At 38.8% G+C, this 23,140-nt stretch overlaps 1 protein-coding gene across 7 annotated transcripts in view; it reads left to right on the forward strand.

Moving 5' to 3' along the window:
* The window catches only part of Tafa2 (TAFA chemokine like family member 2), a 472,572-nt gene that overhangs the window by 251,430 nt on the left and 198,002 nt on the right, over nucleotides 1–23,140 (forward strand). For 2 of the 7 annotated variants that reach the window (XM_031350382.1, XM_031350383.1), the window contains exon 1: nucleotides 1,382–1,513. The exons of the other annotated variants lie outside the window; for them this stretch is intronic. In XM_031350382.1, the coding sequence (XP_031206242.1) occupies nucleotides 1,470–1,513 (44 nt within the window). In that variant the 5' untranslated portion in view covers nucleotides 1,382–1,469. Of the gene's footprint in view, nucleotides 1–1,381; nucleotides 1,514–23,140 lie in introns of those variants that run through there. 7 annotated transcript variants of the gene reach the window in all.

Here is a 23,140-nt window from a genome sequence, read left to right on the forward strand (position 1 = left end):
CCCCCCAAGCCTGAGCCTAGCTTCAGTTTCTAGGCTAACCCCAACAGATCAGTGTCTTCAGGTTAATCACCACAAAAATTCAACATTTTCAGGTTAATACCCAATAAGCCCACCCCCTGCATAATGACCACCAATGCAAAGGGAAATAGAAATTAAAGTTTATGGTTTGATTCCCAGCACCAGCCAATTATGCTAAAGGCCACAGTAGCTTTCCAATTAGATGCTTGCACACTCATCGCCCTCCCCCCTTCCCCTAACACCCAGCTTGCTGCTTTCTACTAAGGAGTTGTCCTCATAGATGCTCAGTGCTCCTCTCCATCAAAGCTATCTTGCTGTGTCAGGCATAGTAGGCAGGCAGCCCAAACTTGAGCTTGTGAATAAAGGCCCTGTTGTGATTTGCATCTGATCCCCACCTGTCTGTATTTTGGGGGTTCACTAACATTTCTCTGGCATTATATATCCATGTTGCTCAAAACACGTAAAAGCGCTAAAAAGTTAAAGTTAACTCTAACAGCATCAAGGTAATAGAAGTATGCTGTTTCTTTTTTTCTAGGGCAATAACATATATCGGACTGCTCTGATTTGTAAGTGGTAGAGAGAAGATTCACAGATGGTAGAGCGGAGCGGCAGCCACAAAACATATTTCCCAGGTCATCCCCTTTCACATGAAGAGGCACTTGACAATAACATGGCATAGCTTTCTGTGCTTTGCAGATTGTCCACACATAACTGGTCTGTGGAGGACACGGAGCCCACACTTCCCCCACTGTACAGATCTGGAATTTGAAATCCTAGTCAGCTGAGATCATGACTCTCCTTAGGAGTTGGGCTGTTAGGCTCTGCACGTTCAAATTCTCTTTATCTTGGTAGTTTGCTTTTAAATAGTTCTGTAAAATATTTAATTTTTAAAGTTATGTGTCTCTTTGTGTGCCTGTGTGTATCATGCTTACAGAGGCCAGAAGAGGGTGTGGGGTTTGCTCTGGAGCTGGTGTCCTCAGCAGTTGTGAGGCACCCAGTGTGGGCACTGGGAACTGATCTCCAATCCATGGAAGAGCAACATAAACTCTCATCCACAGCGCTGCCTCTTCAGCCTCCCCAAATCAGTCTTTTAAAAAATGGTTCTTTTACTTTGTTTCAAATTTCTGTCTCAAGAAGCGCCTGTCATTTTTTATTTTTAACTGAAGAATTTACATTGTTTTTTTAAAACTTCGGTTCATGTTATACTTCTAAAAATATCACAAGGAAAGTGGATGTATGACAATAATTAGAGTTTCTGCCCCTCAGGAAGGACTTTGAAATTGGTGTGACATTGCACATCAGGGGCTTAGTAAGGGGTTTATAAACTTACAACCGGCTAGAAGAATTATGTATTTGATTGCAGGATTACGGGGAAGCTTGGTCTGGTGGCTTTTGATGAAGTAAGCATGGTGAAGACTTCTGAAGAACTGTGATAGAAGCAGCTGCCTGTGATGAATTCCTATCAATTGAGAAACAGATTGTATTTCTGGGAAAGGTAGCTTAAAATATTTCTTATCACTTTGGATGTGAGCTTCTTGGCATTCACTATTGAATAATTATTTCTGGAGAGTGTTGTCAGAACCAGACCTTCTAAAAATAAAGCAAACTCCCATCAAATTAGCATTTCCTTCGGGTGAGGATACATCAGTGAAACCCTAGCTTTTATGGTACTTTGCCTCTGCCTCTGTGCCTCTCTGCCTTTGGCCTCTCTGCCTCTCTGCCTCTCTGTCACTCTCTCCCTCCCTCCCTCCCTCCCTCCCTCCCTCCCTCCGTCCCTCCGTCCCTCCCTCCTGCCCTATCCCTTGTCCCCTCCTCTCCCCTCCCCCTTCCTCCCCTCCTTTACTTAGTCAGTGGTTATGGTGTGTAGTTAGTAATTATTTCCTATACCCACACTAAGCTTAGTTCATGATCAATCCAAGTCAAATGGTTCCAAGCTATCATAAATCTCATGTGCTTTGAAACACATAGGTGTTCCTTAGTTTAGACATTACACATGCTTCTCCTAAAGTGCTAAGCATGTAAATAAAATCATATATAGATGTGGTGGGAAAGTGGTTATGAAACTCGATTCTTTAAAGGGGTGGAGGGCTTGAGAATCCACTTACAGTGTTTGCTTACATCCAAGCCTCGACACTTTCCTTCCTGAGACTTAACTATTATCAGGGTGGGCAGTGAGGGTATGGGCATTCTCTGCTGAGAAACTTTCTCTTTGTTACAGATTGTGCGCGAGTGTGTGCGTGCGTGCGTGCGTGCGTGCGTGCGTGCGTGCGTGCGTGTGTGTGTGTGTGTGTGTGTGTGTGTGTGTGTGTGTGTGTGTGTGCGCGCGCGTGCGCGTTGTCCATTGGTTCTTTCAGTGAACCTGAGCACACTCTCTGGCCTATGTTGGCTGGCTGGTAGGATCCAGAGCTCTGACTGTTTCTGCATCCCCAGCACTGGGCTTACAGATGAGCTCCCACCCCAACTATGTCTGGCTCTCATGTTAGTGCTGAGGATCCTTGCTCAGGTTCTCATGCCTGCACAGCGAGAACCTTACTGACAATGTCTCCACCCCCTGCTCTGGTGTTTTAAGTAAAACTTCTGAGATACAGCAAAGGACCTAAATAAGGTTCCACAAACAGCACGAGGAAACATCGGGAAAATCGGGATCCAATGGCATTTCCGTGGCAAGCACCTCATTTGTGTATGTTTAATAGCCTTGGAGTTAATCTTACATTAACATCCAGAGCCCAGCGTTTCAGATTAGAGAGAGAGAGAGAGAGAGAGAGAGAGAGAGAGAGAGAGAGAGAGAGAGAGAGAGAGAGAGAGAGAGAGAGAGAGAGAGAAAGGGCCCGGTATTCATGCCAGAATGTGGTTGCTTTCTGAAGCACTGAAAGTAATTTTGGTGTCTGTGTCCAACATTGATTGCTAACCAGATTCTTATCTGCTTTCCCGTGAATGTCCATGGTTGTCATCACTGCTGAGGAAATCTAGGCTTTATTCTGGTGGTTCTGAGTTCCTCTGGATGGCAGATTTGCTCTGGGTCCTCTGGAGTTCTTTCTGGGAAAACCAGAGGTCCTTGGCCATCCTCCCTATCTGATAGCTGCCATATTACTTAATCCCGCTCCATAGGATTTGGGTGAGGGGAGTGTGATGGTTGAATTTAGCTATCAGCTCAACACAACCTACAATCACTATATGTATATTGGGAAGAAGGTCTTAATTAGGAATAGCGTAGGCCAAGTTGGCCTGTGGACATGTCTCTTGGGGACTGTCTTAGTTTGAATGGATATAAGAAAATGTGGTAGTGTTCTCCAGTAAGGAAGGAGACAGGTAGCTGACAACTAACAATCTACCAAGCAAGTTTGGGTTTTTTCTCTCTTTGTCTAACTGGACATCTAACTGGATGGTTGGGTTCCTATCTTGACTTCCTTGAAATGATGGACTGTCACTTGGAACTGCAAGTCAGATCACCTCTTCCCCATCCCAGGTTGCTTTCTGTCAGGGTGTTTGCCATACCAGCTGAAGGGAAAGTAAGATGAAGAGTGTTGATTTGAGAGCATTATTGTATGAGCAGCATGATCTAAGGGAATATATCTGTACAGGTTGCCTTGCTTGTTTCAAAAAGATCTTTTACTTTTAGGTCTCAGATCTGCTGCATAAGCAGAATATATTATTACATAGTTGGGGATATAATGCAAATAAACACTGTGAAAATGATGACGTCAAATGGCATGCTAGTTGGGAAAGACCTCTTACTCAAAGACATGGATAGACTCTCATCTATTTGTTCATGTATACCTTTCTGAGATAATTCTTACCAGGGATCTTTTTTTTTCTGTTAATTATGTTTATGCTATGGAGTTTTAATGATATTGAAAAATGCTGTGTTCATGTACTTAACACAGCACTGGGCATAGGAAGCATTCAATAGAAAGTTGATATCATTTTCACCACATAAGTCTGTTATAACAGCCGCCGCCATTAAATTATTTTGGATAATAATAGCCTAAATAGAAAACATACTTTTAAGAATCTTGTTTAAGCTCAGCAGAAATAGCTTTATACATAAACATACTTAACCCTCCAGAGGGTATAGTAAGGCAGTTATTTTCTAATGATGGAAACTGTAGCTTAGAGATGCTAAGGAAGTTATGCTTAAGCATTTTAGATAATTCATTTGGATCTGAACTCATTGTATTTGACTGAAAATTGTTTGCCCTCTCTGACCTCCTTGATGCAGTAAGTTTCTGGATAAATGTAGGAGTGAGACAAATGGAGGTTCAACTCTCATTAGTTGGCTTCAATAGCCCACATGAACTAGCATGGAAGTATATTGGGCCAGGGGAGGTTTGATATAATATCAGTTGGAAAAGCTCAGTTTTCTGCATCCTTTCATAATTGCTGCTGACTATTTTGCTTTTCCTCCCTTCCTAGTCCCAGGAGAACAGCTTGTGGCCCAAGGAAGTTTACAAGTGTCTAATATTGGACTTTGTGGCTGTATAAGATAGAAAAGAAGTTACCATCTAGAATCCTTTCCGCTGGGTCTTCCTAACGTGTTAGGGACACAACCCTGTGGCCCTGGGAAGATTTGTGGAGTGATTTGGTTAGGAAAACCAGAGGCATACTGAGTGAGCAAGGCATGCTTGGAGGCTTGATATTACCCTCCTTGCTAATCTCACCACTCCTTCTTCACGTTTCCCTTCAGCTACTTGCTTTCTAAGTCTTCTGAAGCATCTACTCTTACCATGTTCACCTAAAGGGCCAGTGGACCTAAGTGGAGACGGGATGTATAACGCAGTAGCTATCTGATTCTGTAAATGGTTTTGATTTGGAATCAGAGGGCCACATTTGTTGTCAGAGACCTTTCTTCTAGCAGAAAAATATGTAAATTATTTTTCTTCAGGTATCATTTTGCATACCTTTAACTTATTCTGGTGTGGGAAATTATTTGGATAAGGAAATTAGCTGCAGAAGTGATGCCTAATGCCATTTGATGTAGCTCTGATATGAAAAGTCTGAAGTGATGCTAACACTTATGGCCAGTTATGAGATTTATCAAAAATGTAAACACTGGTAAGACAGAGTAATCTTCTAAAGAGGGTATTTAGGCAAGCAAGAACTCTATATACATAGAATCTTGGTTAGGTATAGAAATTTCTTGACACATACCTGATAAAAAATTGATCTTATATATATATATTACCTTTTGTATTCCAAAAGATTCCCCAAAGATGTTTCATCTGATGAAGTTGCTATACAAGCCAGCTGTGCATTTAAAAAAAAAAAACTTCTTATGAGAAAATGGCATGAACACCAGGGATACAAGCAGCTCCAGTTAAAACTGTGCCATCCAAGCTAGAGATGAGCCAGCTCTTTCCCCGTGAGTGTTAAAACTACTGGGACAAGCAGAGCAGAGCCAAGGTTTTGTGCCTTGTGTAGAGTTTCACAAAAGAGCAAAGGTAATCGGCAACAAAAGTTTACATGGCTCGCATGTGGATTCCTCATTCATGGCTTTCCTAGAGCATACCTATTAGAGAAAGGCATTAAAAGGTATCCAATTTCACAGCAGCTGGTCAGTGGTAAGTGCTCACCCAGCATACAATTAGACACGGTGCCCTCTTTATTACATTGCTTTGGATTGGACTCTGACAATATTTGCAGCTAAAATCATTTTCATGTGTTAAAAAAATGAATGAAGGTATCTGAGATTTCCAATATAAATATAAGGCTACAGACCAAGGATTAATTTTGGTGTGCTCATAGCAGGGATTAATTATAGGTGTTGAAAGACAACACGCAGAGGATGGATCAGAGTCCAGTAATCCTAAAGTTGAAAAAAAAAAAGATAATGTACTTTAATTGCAGAATGCCTCATGAGAAGCTATAATTATTTATGATAGTATTTAAACTGATGGCCGCTGAAGGAGCAGAAAGTTGTTGAGCATCACTATTTCTTCAGCTATTTTGACATGTCGTACAAGGAAATAAATGAGCCCTCATCCGTTTGGATAGTCATTTATTTTATGAAACCAGCTATTATCTGGCTTCAGTGGGAGACAGGTTCTCTCTGCATTTATAAAGATGAGGATACTAAATTACCTCTGCCATAGATCCTCTGAGGATTTAACAACAAGGCTATCAAAGGAGCTGCTGCTCCCATGGGTGCTATTGTGCCTCATTGGCATCTGACAAACTGGATTGCCGATGTGGCTATTCATGGGAATTAGCTACTTCCATGGGAAGGAGGAAACAAAAAAAAAGTCTGAAATTATGACCTAAGATCATAAAGAAGTTAACTCTGGTGAAGAAATAACTCTGTCTGAAGTAGCCACTGAGCTGCGTGCTTTCAACTGTTATCCTAATGATGAATAGTGAGTACCTCTGGGTAGAGGCAGTAGAGAGTGTGACCATAGGAGGTGGAGCTTTGTGTTCAGCAGTTCAAATCTTGGGTTTTGCTTGGAGTAGACATGAGCTGTCTTTTTTTTTGGTAAGCCGAACAAATAACACTGCATTCATAGTTTCTCTGAGAACAAGACTGTGATAACATATATAAAAAGCTTTAAACAGAGAGCTTGTGAGATACTATAGTAAGTATTTAGTGTGTTTCCTACTATTATTACAGTAAGTGGCTGAGGCTCCTTTGTAATCAGGAGCACAAAGATGTGGGTTCCCTTATCTCTGTATAGTTTATCTCTCAGGGTTTCAGTTTTATTCTGGGAGATGAGCATTATCTTTCCAATTTGAGGTTATACAGTCAATTCTGGCTTAAAATTTAAGTCTACTTTGTGTAAATAGATTCAAGTTTTTTTTTGTTTTCTCTTTGCAGCATCCTTATCAAGACTGATTTTTTTTATTCCAATGGTCTTTTGCATCGTTTTGGTAACAAGGAATTGTCAGGTTATTTTATATTTCTTTTCATGTGCTACCATTGTAATTATGGTCACCTGCTGCCTCCTCTGGAACAGCTGTCCTTCCTCTGTAGGCTTGCTCTCAGTTTGTCTCACAATACTGAATGTTCTGTCCAGTTTTGAGGTCTTCTAACCCTATACCCCTTACAACCTGTTTCATAAAATTAGCATTTTCATCATGATTAGTAATATCCTAACCTTTCCAGAAAGATATACCAGAGATTTGGATAACATCAAAAGTGGTGTGCTGAGGGACAACTTTGATCAAAAATCTTGTTCAGGCTATGATGGCCAGTGGGCAGTTGGCAAAGAAGGCTTTGGCAATCATGGGTCTGGCTGGTGGTTACTAGAGATTTAAACTCAAATGATGTGTTTCTGAAATCCCTTATTTATGATCCTCACCTTCATTTTCTAAAAGTGATATGCATTTTCCTTAAAGTAAATATGTATCTTAAAATGTAAAGGTAGAGCTTGTATTCCACCAAGAGTTGGGCTCTGGCCATGCTTCCATTAGCCGTCTACCAAGTCATCGGTGTCGAGGGGTCAAGAGGGGTTAAAAGGTACCTGTGCACTGTAATTAGGACTTCATTATGCCTAGGCTCTTGATTCTTCCTAAGAGAAAACTCTAGATTCCTTTTCCATGTTTCAAACAGTTTCTACTTCACCATCACATTCTGTAGTGAGCACCTCAGTGCTGGCTCTAACTGCCCTGTATTCCTTTCCAGTTATTCTTCAGGAGAAACCACATGCTTCTCCCACATCCCAGGTCCCTCTAGGGTTGACTCCTGTCCTGTTTTCTTCTCTCATGCTACTCCATCAACCATATCCTTTCCTTTGCTCATGCTCAAGGTCCTTCATAAACCTCCCCAGCTTCAGATCTTCAATCTCTTCTCTAAAATCAGTCTCCATTGTCTTGTACCAGTAACAGTGCAGGCCGTCAGAGGGCCTTGCTTCCCTCCAAGATATCTTACTGGGGCTCTCTTCCTGGGGCATGCATCATCAGTCTTACAAAAAGAAGATTTCTTGTTACTATTGACACTTAGGAAACACCCAAGTTTGGACTCATATTGTATTTTGATGCTAATTCTGCTTTCCCAGGAGGGGTTGCAGATAAGGAGGAAATCATGTACACAGGTGACTTCTTGTGAACCTTCTCTTCACCTTAACTTGTACAATAAAGGCTAGTAATTGGGCAGTAGAAGGGAAGGTGGAGCTGCAAAGTTTGGGGGAAGAGGAGGAGAGGAGAGAAGGTATGAAGAAAGGAGAAGGAAGAAAGAAGGAGGAAGAGACAGATGATCCAGATTCTTCATGGCTTTAAATAGCCATAGGTAGCTATGAATATCTTATAAGGGATGGATAATTACAGGACAATATGTCTTATCTAGGTGGGCAATTTATATCATTATCAATTGGCTCTGAAATTATTGTGTGGTCATCTTGTGAATTGAGAATTTATTGATGTATATCTGACTTATTAATTATAAGCTCCTAGAGTTTTGATTTACTGGGTTAAGGGGATTTGTGACAATTAGCCACAGGGGTGGATGACTGGGAATGTGAGCAGAACCCACAGCAAGAAAACTGTGATCAGTCCATGCATGGGGCTAGCTATGGAGGCCATGAGACTGAGACTACTGGGACAGAGAGTAGCTGGGACTAGCGCAGGAACATGCATTTCTTTCTTAATATTTCCTGCAACATCAATGGGCTTCATGATCTTCTACATGTCAGTGTTCCTATGCATGTACCTTTGAATTATTCTTCTATATTTGTTAGTGATTTGTCTTCTTTCCCTATCCATTTTTATTCACATTTTAATTAAAGGCATTTACATATGTATGCAGATAATTCTTCTAAGACTTCATAAGCTCAGAACTTATTTCCTTGAATCCTTCTTGGCCTTGGTCATCATCAGTCCTCTACATCACTACTAACTTCAACTTATACATAATTACAATTTCAACGTACTCATCTCTGATCTTTTAATTTCTTTTTTACTGTGGGTGATGCCACCCCTGAACTGATGGTCCTGGACTTAACAAGAAAGCTAGGTAAGTAAGCCAGAAGAAGCAATCCAGCGAGGAGTCTTCAGTCCTCCATTTCTGCTCCTTTTCATGGCTTTACCTTTCTGCTTTGAGTTCTTACCTCTGTTTCCCCTCATGACAGACTTGGTTTATAACACAAATAAACCTTATTCTCCCTCAAGTTGATTTCAGTCATGCTATTGTATTATACCAACAGAGAAGCAAACTAGCATGCAAAATGATACAAAAAAATGTGGTGAATTGCTTTGACAGACTGACCATATTGCTTTGGGGAGGTATGTGGAAGCTTGGAACTTTAGGCTAGAAAAGCCCTCAGGTTCTCAGAGCTTTAAAGGGCTATTCTGTAGAAATGTGTAAGATAAGAATGCTGAAGGAAATGCAGAGAATGGAGATGTGAAGCAGGAAGCCAAGACTTTATCAGAGTCACTCATGTGGGGCTAAAGAATCAACAGTGATTAATGAGACCAGCATCACTGAGGTGAAATGTTCTGGGAAGTATTTTCTTAGGTCAGCATTGCAGAAACTGTGGTCCAAAGGGGCCAAGGCTGTATATCTCAAGCTGTCAGCTGGACTTGGTAATGTGTAAACATCTCTCTTGTGGTACTGATTTTGGCAGCAAGAAAGCTGCAGGATTGAATCATGGCGAGCTGCTGAAGCTAGCAATTTAAGAAACTAGGAGGGGCTGCTGGTGCATGTGCAGCCCAACTGTAACGGAGACACCGTCATCCTGGAGATACCAAGATCACCACAAAGGACAGTAGAGGTTACAGAGTGCAGCTTGCCTAAGCCTATGAGATAAGAGAACATGTTCTGTGGACAGCAGAGCCCGAGAGCTAGGGCTACTCAAGCTCCTTTGCAGCACAGAAGTTCAGGCCATCAATAAGTGCAAGATGGGGCTGGAGAGATGTCTCATGGGCTGGACAGATAGTTCAGTGGTTAAAAGCACTGACTGTTCTTTCAAAGGTCCTGAGTTCAATTCCCCGCAACCACATGGTGGCTCACAACCATCTGTAATGGGATATAATGCCCTCTTCTGGTATGCCCGAAGACAGCTACAATATACTCACAAGCATAAAATAAATAGATAAATCTTTAAAATATGCATTCAAGATGTTGGCTATTGAGATGTTTATACTGTTGGCATTTGATTTTGCTCTATCTGATTGTAAGTGTGCCTTGTCTCTTCTTGGAGTAAGAGAGTATTTAACTTGTTAATTTATTATTTGATTTTATAAGAGCTCACAGTTGAGATACTTTAGAACTTTAAAGAGAACTTTAACTTTCAAATTTTTGGAATTTTTAAAAGACTGTGCAACATTTGAAATATTTTTATACTATATTTTATACTGATATAGCATGAGCTCTTGGGTTTCACATATGAAAGTTACGGTTTAATAGTGATATTTGTTTGTAAGATGATAAGGGATGGACTCAGGGTGGCTAGTCATCAGCTGTCAACACTGGGGAATAGGAAACCTCTGATGAGGATGTCTCTCCATCAGCTTGCCCTGAGGACATGACAATGTAGCATTTTTCTTGATTGATGATTGATGTGGGAGGGTCATGTTTATTGGGTTGATACCACCCAGGAGGTCTTGGGTTAAATAAGAAAGCTAAGTAATCCAGCCATGGGATCAAGCCACTAAGTAGCATTCCTCCATGTTTTTAAATTTAAGCTTCTGCTTTGACCTATGCCTTGCCTTTTCTCAATGGTAGACTGAAGACTATGAGCTAAATAAACACCTCCCTTCTCATGTTAGTTTTGGTCATTGCCTTAGAACAGCGGCAAAAAGCACACTAGAGCAACACATGCATATCCCATTCTTTGATGCTATTTACCCCATTGCCCTCTCTGGCACCATCTTCCAAACTGTTCTCTTTCTTCTTTTAATAACCCTTTTACTTTAAGTCTAAGTTTAGCATATGAGAGAAAGCATGTGATATTAGTCTTTGTCTTTCTGAGTCTGACTGACTTCATTTAAGACATTGATCACTACTTCCATTCATTTCCTGAAAATTGATGTTTCCTTTTTTTTTTTTTCATGGCTTAGTAAAACTCCATTATGTATATATTCCACATGATGGTATTATTTATTGATGGGCACATACACTAACTCTAAACCTTGACTATGGTGAACAAGGCAGCAAGAATCCTGAATATGTAATTGTCTCCTCTAAGCTGACTCCTGTACCATTGGGTATAGTCCGAGATATGGTGTAGCTAAGTTATAGGGTAGGTATTTGAGGATCCTTTGACCTGACTTCTATTCTGGTTGGGCTAAATTTCCATTTCCATCAATACCACACAGGGTTGTTTCCCCTCCATTTTCTTGACACCATTCATTGGTTTTTGTTTTCTTCATGATAATTACCTTGACTGGTGAGACGACATTTCAATATATTTTAAAATATATTCATGAGTGTGTACATATTCAGCAGACACGTTGGATCTCTTAGAGTTCAGGTTATAGATAGTTTCTATGAACATGAAATCAGTGTGGAGAATCAAACTTGGGTCCTCTCCAAGAGCAGTGCACACTTTAACCACTGATCCATCTCTGTCACCCTCACTGTAATTCTGATTTGCCTTTTCCTGGTAATTATGGATGATGAACATTTTTTTTTCATGTTTACCGGGCATTTGTGTGTATGTGTGTGTGTGTGTGTGTGTGTGTGTGTGTTTGTGTGTGTGTTTTAATTGTCTGTGTGGGAGGCTGAAGAGATGGCTTAGTGATTAAGAACCAAGAACCCTTTTTCTCTTTATGTGGTAATTTTACCATTTCTCCCTTTTCAAAGATCATTATTTCTTTCTTACCTTCATTCTTCCTTCATTACCCTACTTCCTGCTCTATAGAAAAAACAGAGGAATCTGTGGTGAACTAACTATTCTTACAACACACCTACCATCCATCAACATATGCCTTACATTCTTTTTGTGCAGAATGGAGCAATGGCTCTTATCACTGTGGGGACTTTGGAATACCACTAGTATATCAGAATAAATTAATTTGTAACCCCTCAGTGGTATCTGCGTGTGTATTTGCATGTGTGCATGAAAGTATGGGCAATTGCATGTGCATGCACTTGTGGAGTCTAGAAGTCAACACTAATATTTCTTTATTCTCCCTTCCTTATTGTTTGTGGTAGGGCCTCTCATTGAACATGGCTCACTGGCTCAGTTAAGTTGGCTAGCAACTGGGCTCCAGGGATCTCAATGTCTCTGTTTCCCCTAGATCCAGTGCTGACGTTATAGATGCATGATGCACTTAGTTAACCTCTTGTTTTTCAATATGCTATTTCTATTGGTCTTCCTTTGTTTGCATCAGCATGTAGTTACTCTTACAGTAGATCTTTTCTTCCCCTTACCAATGTTTTAGTATTTCTATTGCTGTATTAAAACCCTATGACCAAAATCAACTTGAGGTGAAAAGGTTCATTTCATCTTACAACTTGTAGTCTATGTAGTCCATCATCCAGATAAGTTAGGGCAAGGACTCAAGTCTGGAACCTGGAGGCAGAAACTCTTGCAGATGCCATGGTAGAGTGTTTCTTAGTGTCTTCCTCCTCATGTGTTGTTCAACCTACTTTCTTTTACAACCCAGGACCACCAGCCCAGGGTCCACCAGCACAGGAAGGAACTGTGTTCTTCCACATCAGTCATCCATCAATAAAATGTACCAGAGACTTGGCCATAGGGCAATCTGGTAGGGTATTTTCTCAGTTGTGGTTCCCACTTCCAAATGACTCTGGCTTGTGTCAAGTTGGCATAAAACTAGCCAGCACAGTTGACTCTTTGTCAAATTAACATACAAACAAGTATTCAACATTTCCTTTCATTTTCCTCTTTGAGAGCGCATATTAATAACATGATATAGACACTCTAAAGACCTAAACACTTTAAAGTTTAGTGTTTCAAAGTTCCAATCTTTTCTAAAACATCCAATGTTTCTCTAAAGTATTCAAAAATCTCTTGAAACATTTGAAATTTCTCTGAAACCCAGAAGTTCTCATGGCTGTATGCTTCTGTATAATAAAAAAAATGTTAAATATTTTCTGATTACAAGAGGGAAGATCCAGGGCACAGCCACAATCAGACCAACAACAACAACAAAAAATCCAAATCTAACAGTATAAAGCTCCATGTCATGTTTTTGGGACTCATGATCTCCGATGCTCCCAAAGGCTGGTCAAAGCACACAAGTATATTTGATAGCCCCAGGCTGGCTTTGATCCATAGTTGACAGACACCTTTGGTGATCATCCCATGGTACTAACATCTCTAAAGATGCTCGGTTTTCCGCTAAGACTCATCTATACCTTAAGCAATTGTATTAGTTGGGCTCCCTTCAGGGACTCTAACCTTGTCACAGAGTGCCAAGTGTCACCTCTCTGGATGACATTTTCATGCCTTCAAAACCAGTACCACCAGAAAAACTCTTGTACACTATCATGCTCAGCTGTCAGTACAAGGCACAAGTTTGGATCCACTTTGACCATGGCTTCTGTATGATGTACCCTGAGAAAATACTCTCTGATTAAAAAATCCTCAATGGTGTTAGTCTGTTTTCAATTTCCAACCCTGATGACCAATAATGTTTGTCCCAGGAAAGTAAAGGTTTCACTTTGGTGGTTCTTAATTTAAAATATCACATGAATAGCCCTGAGAGAGACTTTAAGGGACTTTAAAAACTTTCCTCTGAAATTTCACAAGCTAGGCCTCCATCAATCTGCACTGGTCTCATAATTACCTTTTAAGTTCCCACAACAGCTCATTGAGCTTCAATCATTCAATGGCTTTTCTAGCCCAAAGTCCAAAGTTCTTCTGCAATCCTCCCTAAAACACGGTCAGTTCTATCATAACAATATCCTACAAACCCAGTACCAATTTCTGTTTTAGTAGGGTTTCTATTGCTGTGATAAAGCACCCTGACCAAATCCCACTTCCACATCACAGTCTATAATAGAAAGGTTCAGAAAGCAGGGACCTGGAGGCAGGAACTGAAGCAGAAGCTTCCTTTATGAGACATGCATTGTGTGCTGTGCCAAACCCTTTGGAGACTAAGAAGTCCCAGAAAATCCACTGAGTTTTACATGGCTGTTGTATATGGCCAAATAACGCAGTCAGTTTTCATCTTACTTTATCCGCTAAGAGTATTTGCCCTAGTAGATAACACACTTTGTGATAATATGCACATATATTTGCTTATCTGTATTCTGCTATATCTGTATTTTTTTTTTTTTGCCCTAGTGTTTAGTTGCTTCACTTTCTCCTGCCTCTTGATGGTGGCAGAGCCTGGACCCACTATGTACCCATTTTTTGCTTTCTTTCTTCATTCACTAATAGTCATGCTATTTAGATCTGTGCCTTTAAGTTCTATCAATTGCCTAACCAATATTTGCAGTCTGCTTTTTAAATTTATTTACATATGCAATTCCTTATTTCAACAACTCTACTTGGGGAACTAATAGATAACTCAAATATATCTTGCTCAAAATGGAGTTCTTACTTCTTAGATCCATACTCCCGAGAGAAACAAACACAAAACCGAACAAGCAAGCAACCTTCCCTTTTATCCAGAGCCTTTTGCATCTCAGCTATAATTTGATTCTTCCATCTCTCAGATGCCAAGAGTTTTGGAGTCACCTTTGAGCTCTCTGCATCTTAGATCCATGTGATGGGTATCCATATGTCTCCTTGCTATGTCTTCAAATTGTTTCCCATACCTGGCTACGTCTCACTACCTGTACTTCACATAAACCGATGCCATCGCTGTCCTGAGTTAATCTACAGGGTTCCAATGTGTTCCTCCTTTCTTGCTGCTCCCACAACTATACTACCACAAGGTAGCCAGAGTGATTGGCGTAAATGCTGAGGCAACCTGTCTTTCTTTGGCTCTAACACTTCTGTGAATCTCGCTGCCACTCAAAGTGAGGTCTTTATGACAATAAATGACCCATGATGACTTGGCTTCATATTGTCTTTCTGATGTTGCCTCCTCTTGCCTTCTTGTTCTCTTCTGCACTAGTGATGTTAAGCTTTAGATCTACCCCATTCCCACATCTCTATCCATTCCCTGATACAGCCAAAGGGATTTTTAAAACTTAGATATTCATTTGAGTTCTCCCCATCTTCCTTTATTCAGTATCTTTACAAAAGAAAAATTCCCCAGCAACTTTCTGTTTATCCTTTTTTTCATAGTGTGTTCATATTGTTATATTTAGTCTACTGGAAGACATAGCTCCTGTGAGTTGGATCCTGAAATAAATGACCAAATGATAAATTAACATCTATCTATCTATCTATCTATCTATCTATCTATCTATCTATCTATCTATCTATCTATCTATCTATCTATCTATCTATCTACCTATCTATCTATCTGTCTATCTACTTACTTACTTATTTGTTTTAAAAGAAGCTCTGTTGGTGTGTGGAGCACAAGAACATGCACAAGGGACTGATTGCTGAGTATATCAGAGGGGTGACTAGGACTGTGGTCTCTATCTTTTAATCTTAAGAAAGAATGACAAACCAGCAAACAAGTGGCTAGAAAGAAGACAGAGGGTCAATCTGCTGAGACTAGCAGACTGTAAGGCAAACATACATGGGAAACTGAAGGAAGACCAAGGTTATCTTAGTAATGTTTGTCTACTGACCTAGCTCAACACCAACTTTTGTCTTTTTTCATGGTGTGAAAACTTCCTTAGTGGAAGAGATATGTGTAATTCCTCATTTCTCAGAAGTTTCTACTTTTAGTGAGAGAAAAGAAGCAATGAGGAGACTTCTTTCTGCATTTGTTCATTCTCATTTGTCTCAAACAATGCTTCTGTCACAGTGCTGTATGATGGGGAGGCATTCCGATCTTACAATTGAGTACTTATAATGATATATTTGATCTCCAATTGGACGAGTAAATATTCTTCACAGTAGCTATCCTAAATGAGTGCTGATTGGTTACATGGGTTATCGATCACTCTCATCCTATAGATACTACATAGTTCCTGTGCTTGATGACTTCGCAAGTAATACTAAATGTGCCATTGCAATCACTACGCTATTTAAAAAGTTTGCCTATAGCAATTGTGTATTGCAACTGAACTAATGAGACTTAGATTTTTAGCTTGAATTGACATCAAGAAAGTGAAGTGGAAAATTGACGATGTTATACTGAAAAGTGGGGCAAAAATTATATTTGCCTGAATTAAACAATTGATACATACCTTTCTGTTTGGGAGTGGGTAATGAGAAACTGTTCATTGCCCTGCTTTCTTCTTTCTGCAACTTATTCAAATGAGCAAATAGAAGTGAAGCAAATAGAAAATGAAGAACTGAGCACTGTATATTTATTTAGAATTACACAATAAAATCAATGTGACATAATGAAATATTAATACACAAAAATATGTAATATGTACCAAAATGCACAATACAATACAATGTTTAGAAAGAACCACACTGGTGGTTGATTTGAGTGTTTCACAGATAGGAAATATTCAGTTATTCAGAAATACATTTGGAAAGCGTTTTTAGGAAAAAAGACCAATAGGAAAGAGTGTTTGAATAAAGGCAGTTAGAATAGAGGCCAAGGGTAGAAAGTGGAAAGGCCACAGGTTAGATATAAAGTACTCAGTAAATGCCAAATTCAGCAATGCTTCTAGTTGACTTTATTTTATTTCATTTTTTATCAATATACAAGGAACTAGATTTCACCATGTTATTTTTGCAAACAAAAATGATTTTTGTTGCTTTTTTTTTCTCTCCTATGCCGTCCACTTCCCAGGCTTGTGCCCAGTATATCCTCTGTTTCCATGTTATACGGACACATAACCCAACACCCTTGACATCTTTGTCAACACATCTTCTCTCTTGAGGTTTGCCATCTAGTTTCATGGCTTACATCTACCCACTCTCACACCCATTATTTAAACATTGTATATAAACATTTAAAATTGGGATCTGCTTATGAGAGTGAACAGGTAACATTTTTAATACAATACCTGAATCAGCTTTTCTAGGAATTTCGTATTATTTATTGTAGTATTTATCTTTTAACATTTGATTTTTTTATCATGTTCTCCCTTTCCAACTTCTCCAAGATCCACTCAACTTTATGTTCTCTCTCTCCCCTTCCCTTCTTCTTTCAAAAAACCAAACAACACACAAAACCCTTGGGATTATTCTGAGCAAGTGAAAATCGTGTATAATAAAAAGTTTAAGATCTTAAAGAAAGAAATTGAAGAATATACTAGAAGAGGGAACTCTCCCCTCTGCTCACGGTTGGTAGGGTTAATGTAAAAATCAAAATCCTACCAAAAGCAAAAGCAAGCTACAGATTCAATGCAATCCACATTAAAATTCCAATACAATTCTTTACAAATTGACAAGGAAATACTTTATACAGACAAACAAACAACCCAATCTTGCTTCAAAATGTCCTTACTGACACAAGAACTGCTAGAGGTAATCTCATTCCAGATTTCATATTATATTATAGAACTTTATTAATAAAATTGCATGATAGTGGTATAAAAACAGACATGTTGATTAGTGGAGTTGAGCTGAAAGCCTAGACATATTTCCATGCACCTGTGGAGACCTTAGTTTGGACAGAGAAGACAAAAGCACACACTGAAGAAGAGACAGCATCTTTAACAAATACTGTTCAAATCTGAGTGGCTGCTCATAGAGGAATAGAAGCATGTTCATATCTACTGTTCTACACAAAACTCATCTTTAAATTTTTTTAGCTAGTAAAATTCTATTGCTCATATATGCCATATTTTAATTATCCACTCTTCTGTTGATGGACAATGGGGTAATTCTATTTCTTTGCTGTTGTGAATAATGTAGCAATAAATATGGATGTACATGTATCTCTGGTAGGATATAGATGCCTTTAGATACATGTTCAGGAGTATATAGATGAGTTATATGGTAGCTTACCCTCTATTAAGAGTATCCCACTTTGCTTGCGTCTTGACCAGGATTTGTTGTCATTTTGTTTTTCTTTCTTAGGGCCATTATTACTGGGATGGGATGGAATCTCAAAGTAACCTTAATTTCCTATGTTCTATTTTTTTCTTTAAAAACTTTTCTATTGTTTTTGAATTTCACACACACATATAATGTGTTTTGATAAAAGTCATTCCCACGATCCCTGTCCTCCATTTTTTCTGTATTCCCCCATCACTTTTTTTCTCCTAACTTCATGTGCTCTCCTTTATCAAACCCACTGAGACCCATTTAGAGCTGAGCATTCCCTAGGCTTTTGCTCTCTGCATGTTAACCGGTTGTGGGAATCTGTATTAATCGTCATCTCCTGTTAAAACTAAAAGCAAGTAAGCTTCTCTACACTAAGATATGAGTGTACAGGTGAGAATTTTTAATGGGCATCTTGTTGAGTGGGCTTTGTATTCAGCCAGAAGCTAGTGGCTCCTCTAGAATGCTCATGGCACCATTTTGGCAGGCATATCTTTCGAGGCCAATTGTTGTTGTAGCTTGCAGGTTCACAGCTAGTAACACTGCTGATTACTTTTTTCTTATAGTAATAAGTATAGAACATTTAGAGCAATGAAAGCTAGCCAGTAGGGGTGAAGCCTTCATGTAGGTACTAGATTGATTTCTTCATGCCCTGGGACTAAGGTATGCAGTGTCTTCAGCAGTAGGGTCCTACCATCTACTTCTGTAGGACTATCAAGAACAATAGCTATATCCTTTAATGTTTGGGAATTTATGGGACCCCACTGGCCAACAAATGGAAGAGAGGTATCCCGTACTTGGCACAAGGATTTTTTATTTGATAACTCAAGGTGTCTATAGGTGTCTTGTTCAACCTGTTGTAGTGTAATTTCATTTAAACTCTTAGTTTTTGTATGTATGAGCATTTATTTCAGGAAACTTATTCAGGAGTGGATTTCTGTATGGGACTTTCAAAAGTCTTTAGAGTTATTATCCCTCTGCAAACTAACTTTTAAATTGTGTTTTCCCATTTTCCACCCATCCACTTTAACCCTTTCCAAAGATATTGTTTTAGATTTAAAATAGAACATCAGAAGTAGAGAGACATATATGGAGATGGTTTCATAAGTGACTTTTGAAGATATAGTTGACATCAGTATTCTATAATAATAGAAGGCTAAAAATAATTTTTAAAATGAGTTAATAGGTCATTTTACTCAGAGCACCAATGTTTTGCATACATTTTCCTATTTAACCTTTGTAACATTCCAAAGAGATTAGAACAGTGATTATTATATATCTCTTGCCAATCAAATATGTCTGGAATGGACAAAGGCCTGGTATTAGCCAAGGCTTTTTCTTTTTAATTTCAGAGCTCTTAACCATATACCATTCATCTCCAAAGGATCTCCAAGTCTTCTCTTGCATTTGATAAATATGAAACTCTATCCCAAGAATGAGATAAAAAAATCTATATTTTAAACACACATCATTCCCATGCTCAGCATTACTTGTACTTTCTGACTATCCAAATGCTGTCCCTAACTGGATGTATACACAAGAATCACAAAATTCCTGAACAGTCCCATCCTTTGTTTCAGGAATTTGAGTACTGTTTGTTTTCTTTTTTTTCCCCCAATTGGGCTAGGATGTGCCTATCTCTTTTTGACTGCTACTTTTTTTCTACTATGCAGCACCTTGGGGCTTGAGATCCATGACTAACACAGGGATTTCATCATGTTGATAGAGCTGTTTCAAGGCAACATAAAAATGTTCATCCTGCTTTTCTGTAGCTACCTGCAGCCCCTCATATGAATGGGTTGTCTGGAATGGGGGTTAGGGCCTGAATAATTAAAAGTACCGGAAATGTGAGAAGGGTTTGAAAAAATTAGACCAACACATGATGTGCTTTCAGTCTGCCATCATTCATTGAAATCTCCTCGTTACAAGCAAACAGGTAGATAGGTAAGGCAAAAACCCCTCCCCCAATTCATCAGCAACTTGGTCCAATCAGCAGCTTCATCTTCAGTCTCTGGAGGCGGAACTTCCAGTGTAACTGGAACTAGGAGAAAGGCGTGGCTATCTGAGGCAAGGTGGGGTCTGATAGAATCAGCCATCAGCTGTAAGAGGGTCACACTTTTCTTTGGTTCCCAGTAGAGTTTTTCTCTTTTAGTAGGAATTAGTGGTTTATCCTACCTCCATAAGCATCTTACATTTTTTTTTTGCCACTATAAAATAACATGACCAAGGAAACATATAAAAAGAAACATTTAATTTGTTTTATGGTTTCAGATAGTTAGATTTTTTTGAGGAAAGAAATAGCTGAAAACTAATCTCTGATTTATAATCAGCAGGTAGATAGAGAGAGGGGAGAGAAGAAGGGGTGGAGGAAGAGAGGGAGACGGAGACAAAAAGATAGAGAGAGGGATAGATGGAGAGGGATAGAGGAAGAGAGAGAGAGAGAGAGAGAGAGAGAGAGAGAGAGAGAGAGAGAGAGAGAGAGAGAGAACTAGCACATTGGAGACACAGGATTTTTTTTAAAGCTCAAAGCTCATCCATCGTGACACATTTCATCCAACAAGGCCATACCTCCTAATCTTTCCCAAAGCGTTATACCCATTGGGGCCATGTACTCAAATATGTGACCCGATGGGGGTCACTATAATTCAAATCACTGCAAGCAAAAGGGAAAAATGCATTTACTAACAATATCCACCAATTCCTTCCATTCGGTCTTTTACCCCGAGGTTCCTGATAAGTTGTTCTGGACAGCTCCGGTCAATTATACTGTTAGAAGTAGTCTGGAGGATATAAATTTTAATCGAATGAAAGCATAAAATGTGCAACTAAAGAAATATAATCATAAAGAGCCAATGCCTTGTCAAGCAACACAGTCCTCATCAGTGGACATAATCAAGTAGAGTCTGAAAGTGTGTTTGTCAAGAGTATTTAATATAGAACTTGTTATTAATCTGACTATTTTTTAGTAAAGAGAAAGATTTAATTTAATCTTCTGACAGGTATAAATTATGCCCAAATAATTTTGTGTGCTCATTTCAAAATTCTGTCTAGCTAGGATGCATAGGCATGTTATATAATTCATGGCCTTTTTTTTTTTTTGGTTCCCAGTATTTATGATTTCATAAATGATTTTATTTTTAACATCAAGTTTTCATGTCCAGTAACTTTACATTTTGCCGCTAAGGTAGGTTTTCCTGATGGTTGCCCCTTGATCAGGAACATCGATCTTTACATCTCTCTCCTATGCTTGTATATTCAAATATCAGGGCTGGGGCTGGGAGATGAACATTACTCACTGCTCTTGCCATGTGCAGGTCCTTACTGTTCCCAATTGGGCATTCAGCTTAATTAGACATGAATGACAATGATGTGTATGAACTTATCATAGTTAATGTAGCTATTAAGAGCACATTTCCATGCAGCATCTGTATATAATTTGGATAAGGAAGCATAAAACCTGAAATATATCCTTCCTTAATTATGTCTCAAGAAAAGGTGGAGAGCATGTTAGATTAATTTGGAGTTTTCACTGATTCTGTCAACTGGGAATAAGATAGTTATCTTGACCATGCACTCCAGATTTACTAATTTGCGTAGTTCAGGTAGCTTCACTGACATATTTTTCCTATATAAAATCAGAATGAAAGAAAAATCTATTTATATGGAGTTACTACACTAAGAAATCAGAGACTAAAAAAGCAGAAGCATGAAATTGTAACAGAAGTTAAAAATGAAAAGCAATGGAAAAAATCTGAAGTAAATTTAACAGCTTTGAAGATGCAGTTGTGCCTTACTTTGGACTATGTTGTTGCCATCACAGATTGAAAGCATTTATAACACAACAATATTGACCACATATCAAATCAGAGCTCTGTTTGCAGATCATGAATATTATAGTAGGTCTGATGCTCAGTGTGGACTACACCATGTTTAATCCTTGCTGTTAACATCTGATGATTATAGTCAATTGTGTTCCCTAATATGAGGAAGTTTATATGGGGAAATGTAGATTCAGAGAAGTTGGCTTTCCCACTGAGTGTTGTAGTTGGCAGTTTCACACAATTTCTTAGCAAGAGGAAGGCTTAGGGAAGGATTGCATTAATCATAGTGAAGGGGATATTTTCTTCTTGTGTTTGAAAAACACCTATTATAAATGGAGATTCAGTAAACTCGGCTGTAGAGTGCTACTCTACCATCTGGCTTTGGTCTCCAGCAGGGATGGTGGTGGGGGAATGAAGACCAAAGAAACTATAGTTATAGATTCTGACACAGTATATAATGGTTAATTTTAACCACCAACTTGACTGGGATAAGAGACATCCAAATAGTTGATAAGATGTTCATGACAGCTAGTCAGGATGTTTTCAGACATCATTAGCAACCATCAATGTGCATTGTCTAGTCTGTTCAGGGATAGGACAGAACAAATGTGGAGGAGGATGGATGAATTTGTTTTCTTCTTGAGACATGATATCAGAAGAAGAGGCTTCAGTAGTGGCAAGGTACCTAAATCCTTTCTTTAAATCTCTATCTTATCATCTCTCTTCCATGGAAAAATTTCATTAAAGTACATAGCTTAAAATCAGAAGGTCCTAGAAGAAGGAGTTTATCCTAATGGGGTAAATATGTGGGATATGTGTATATACATATATAGATATGTATATATATACATATATATGCTTCATTTGAAACCATATAGAATTCTATAGCAAATTTCAAATCACATTTATCCTGACACCAAGTATTTTTCATGCTGCATATATAAAATATTTTTTAAAATAGCCTATATTTCTGACTGGAAAGCAAACTAGAGAATAAAATGCTTGTTTATCTAATATTTTATCAGATCTAGATCTCATTTCTGGCATACATGCACTGTAATGAGGACTGAGTAGATGAATACTATGTGATAATTTTAGGATAAAAATTGAATAGATGATGTCAAGTCTTCTATCTACTAACAAGGATAAATTTTGACAATCTCTTAAAGAAAAGTCTTCAGTGTCTAATATTTTATGACATGTCTTGCTTATTGATGTACCAAGCTTTTCTTAAGCTGAAATAACTGTAATTGTTTCCATGGGATTTAGAGTGACCCAATAAAAATGCTTCCTGCATAATGCCTTTCCAACTTTATGAAAATTCAAGATGCCTTCAAAACTCTCAAATAGAATACTTCAGGAGTCAGTGTGATGAACTCAAAGCCTATA

This window comes from Mastomys coucha, unplaced genomic scaffold (assembly GCF_008632895.1).
Source record: "Mastomys coucha isolate ucsf_1 unplaced genomic scaffold, UCSF_Mcou_1 pScaffold4, whole genome shotgun sequence".
Classification (NCBI taxonomy): Eukaryota; Metazoa; Chordata; class Mammalia; order Rodentia; family Muridae; genus Mastomys; species Mastomys coucha.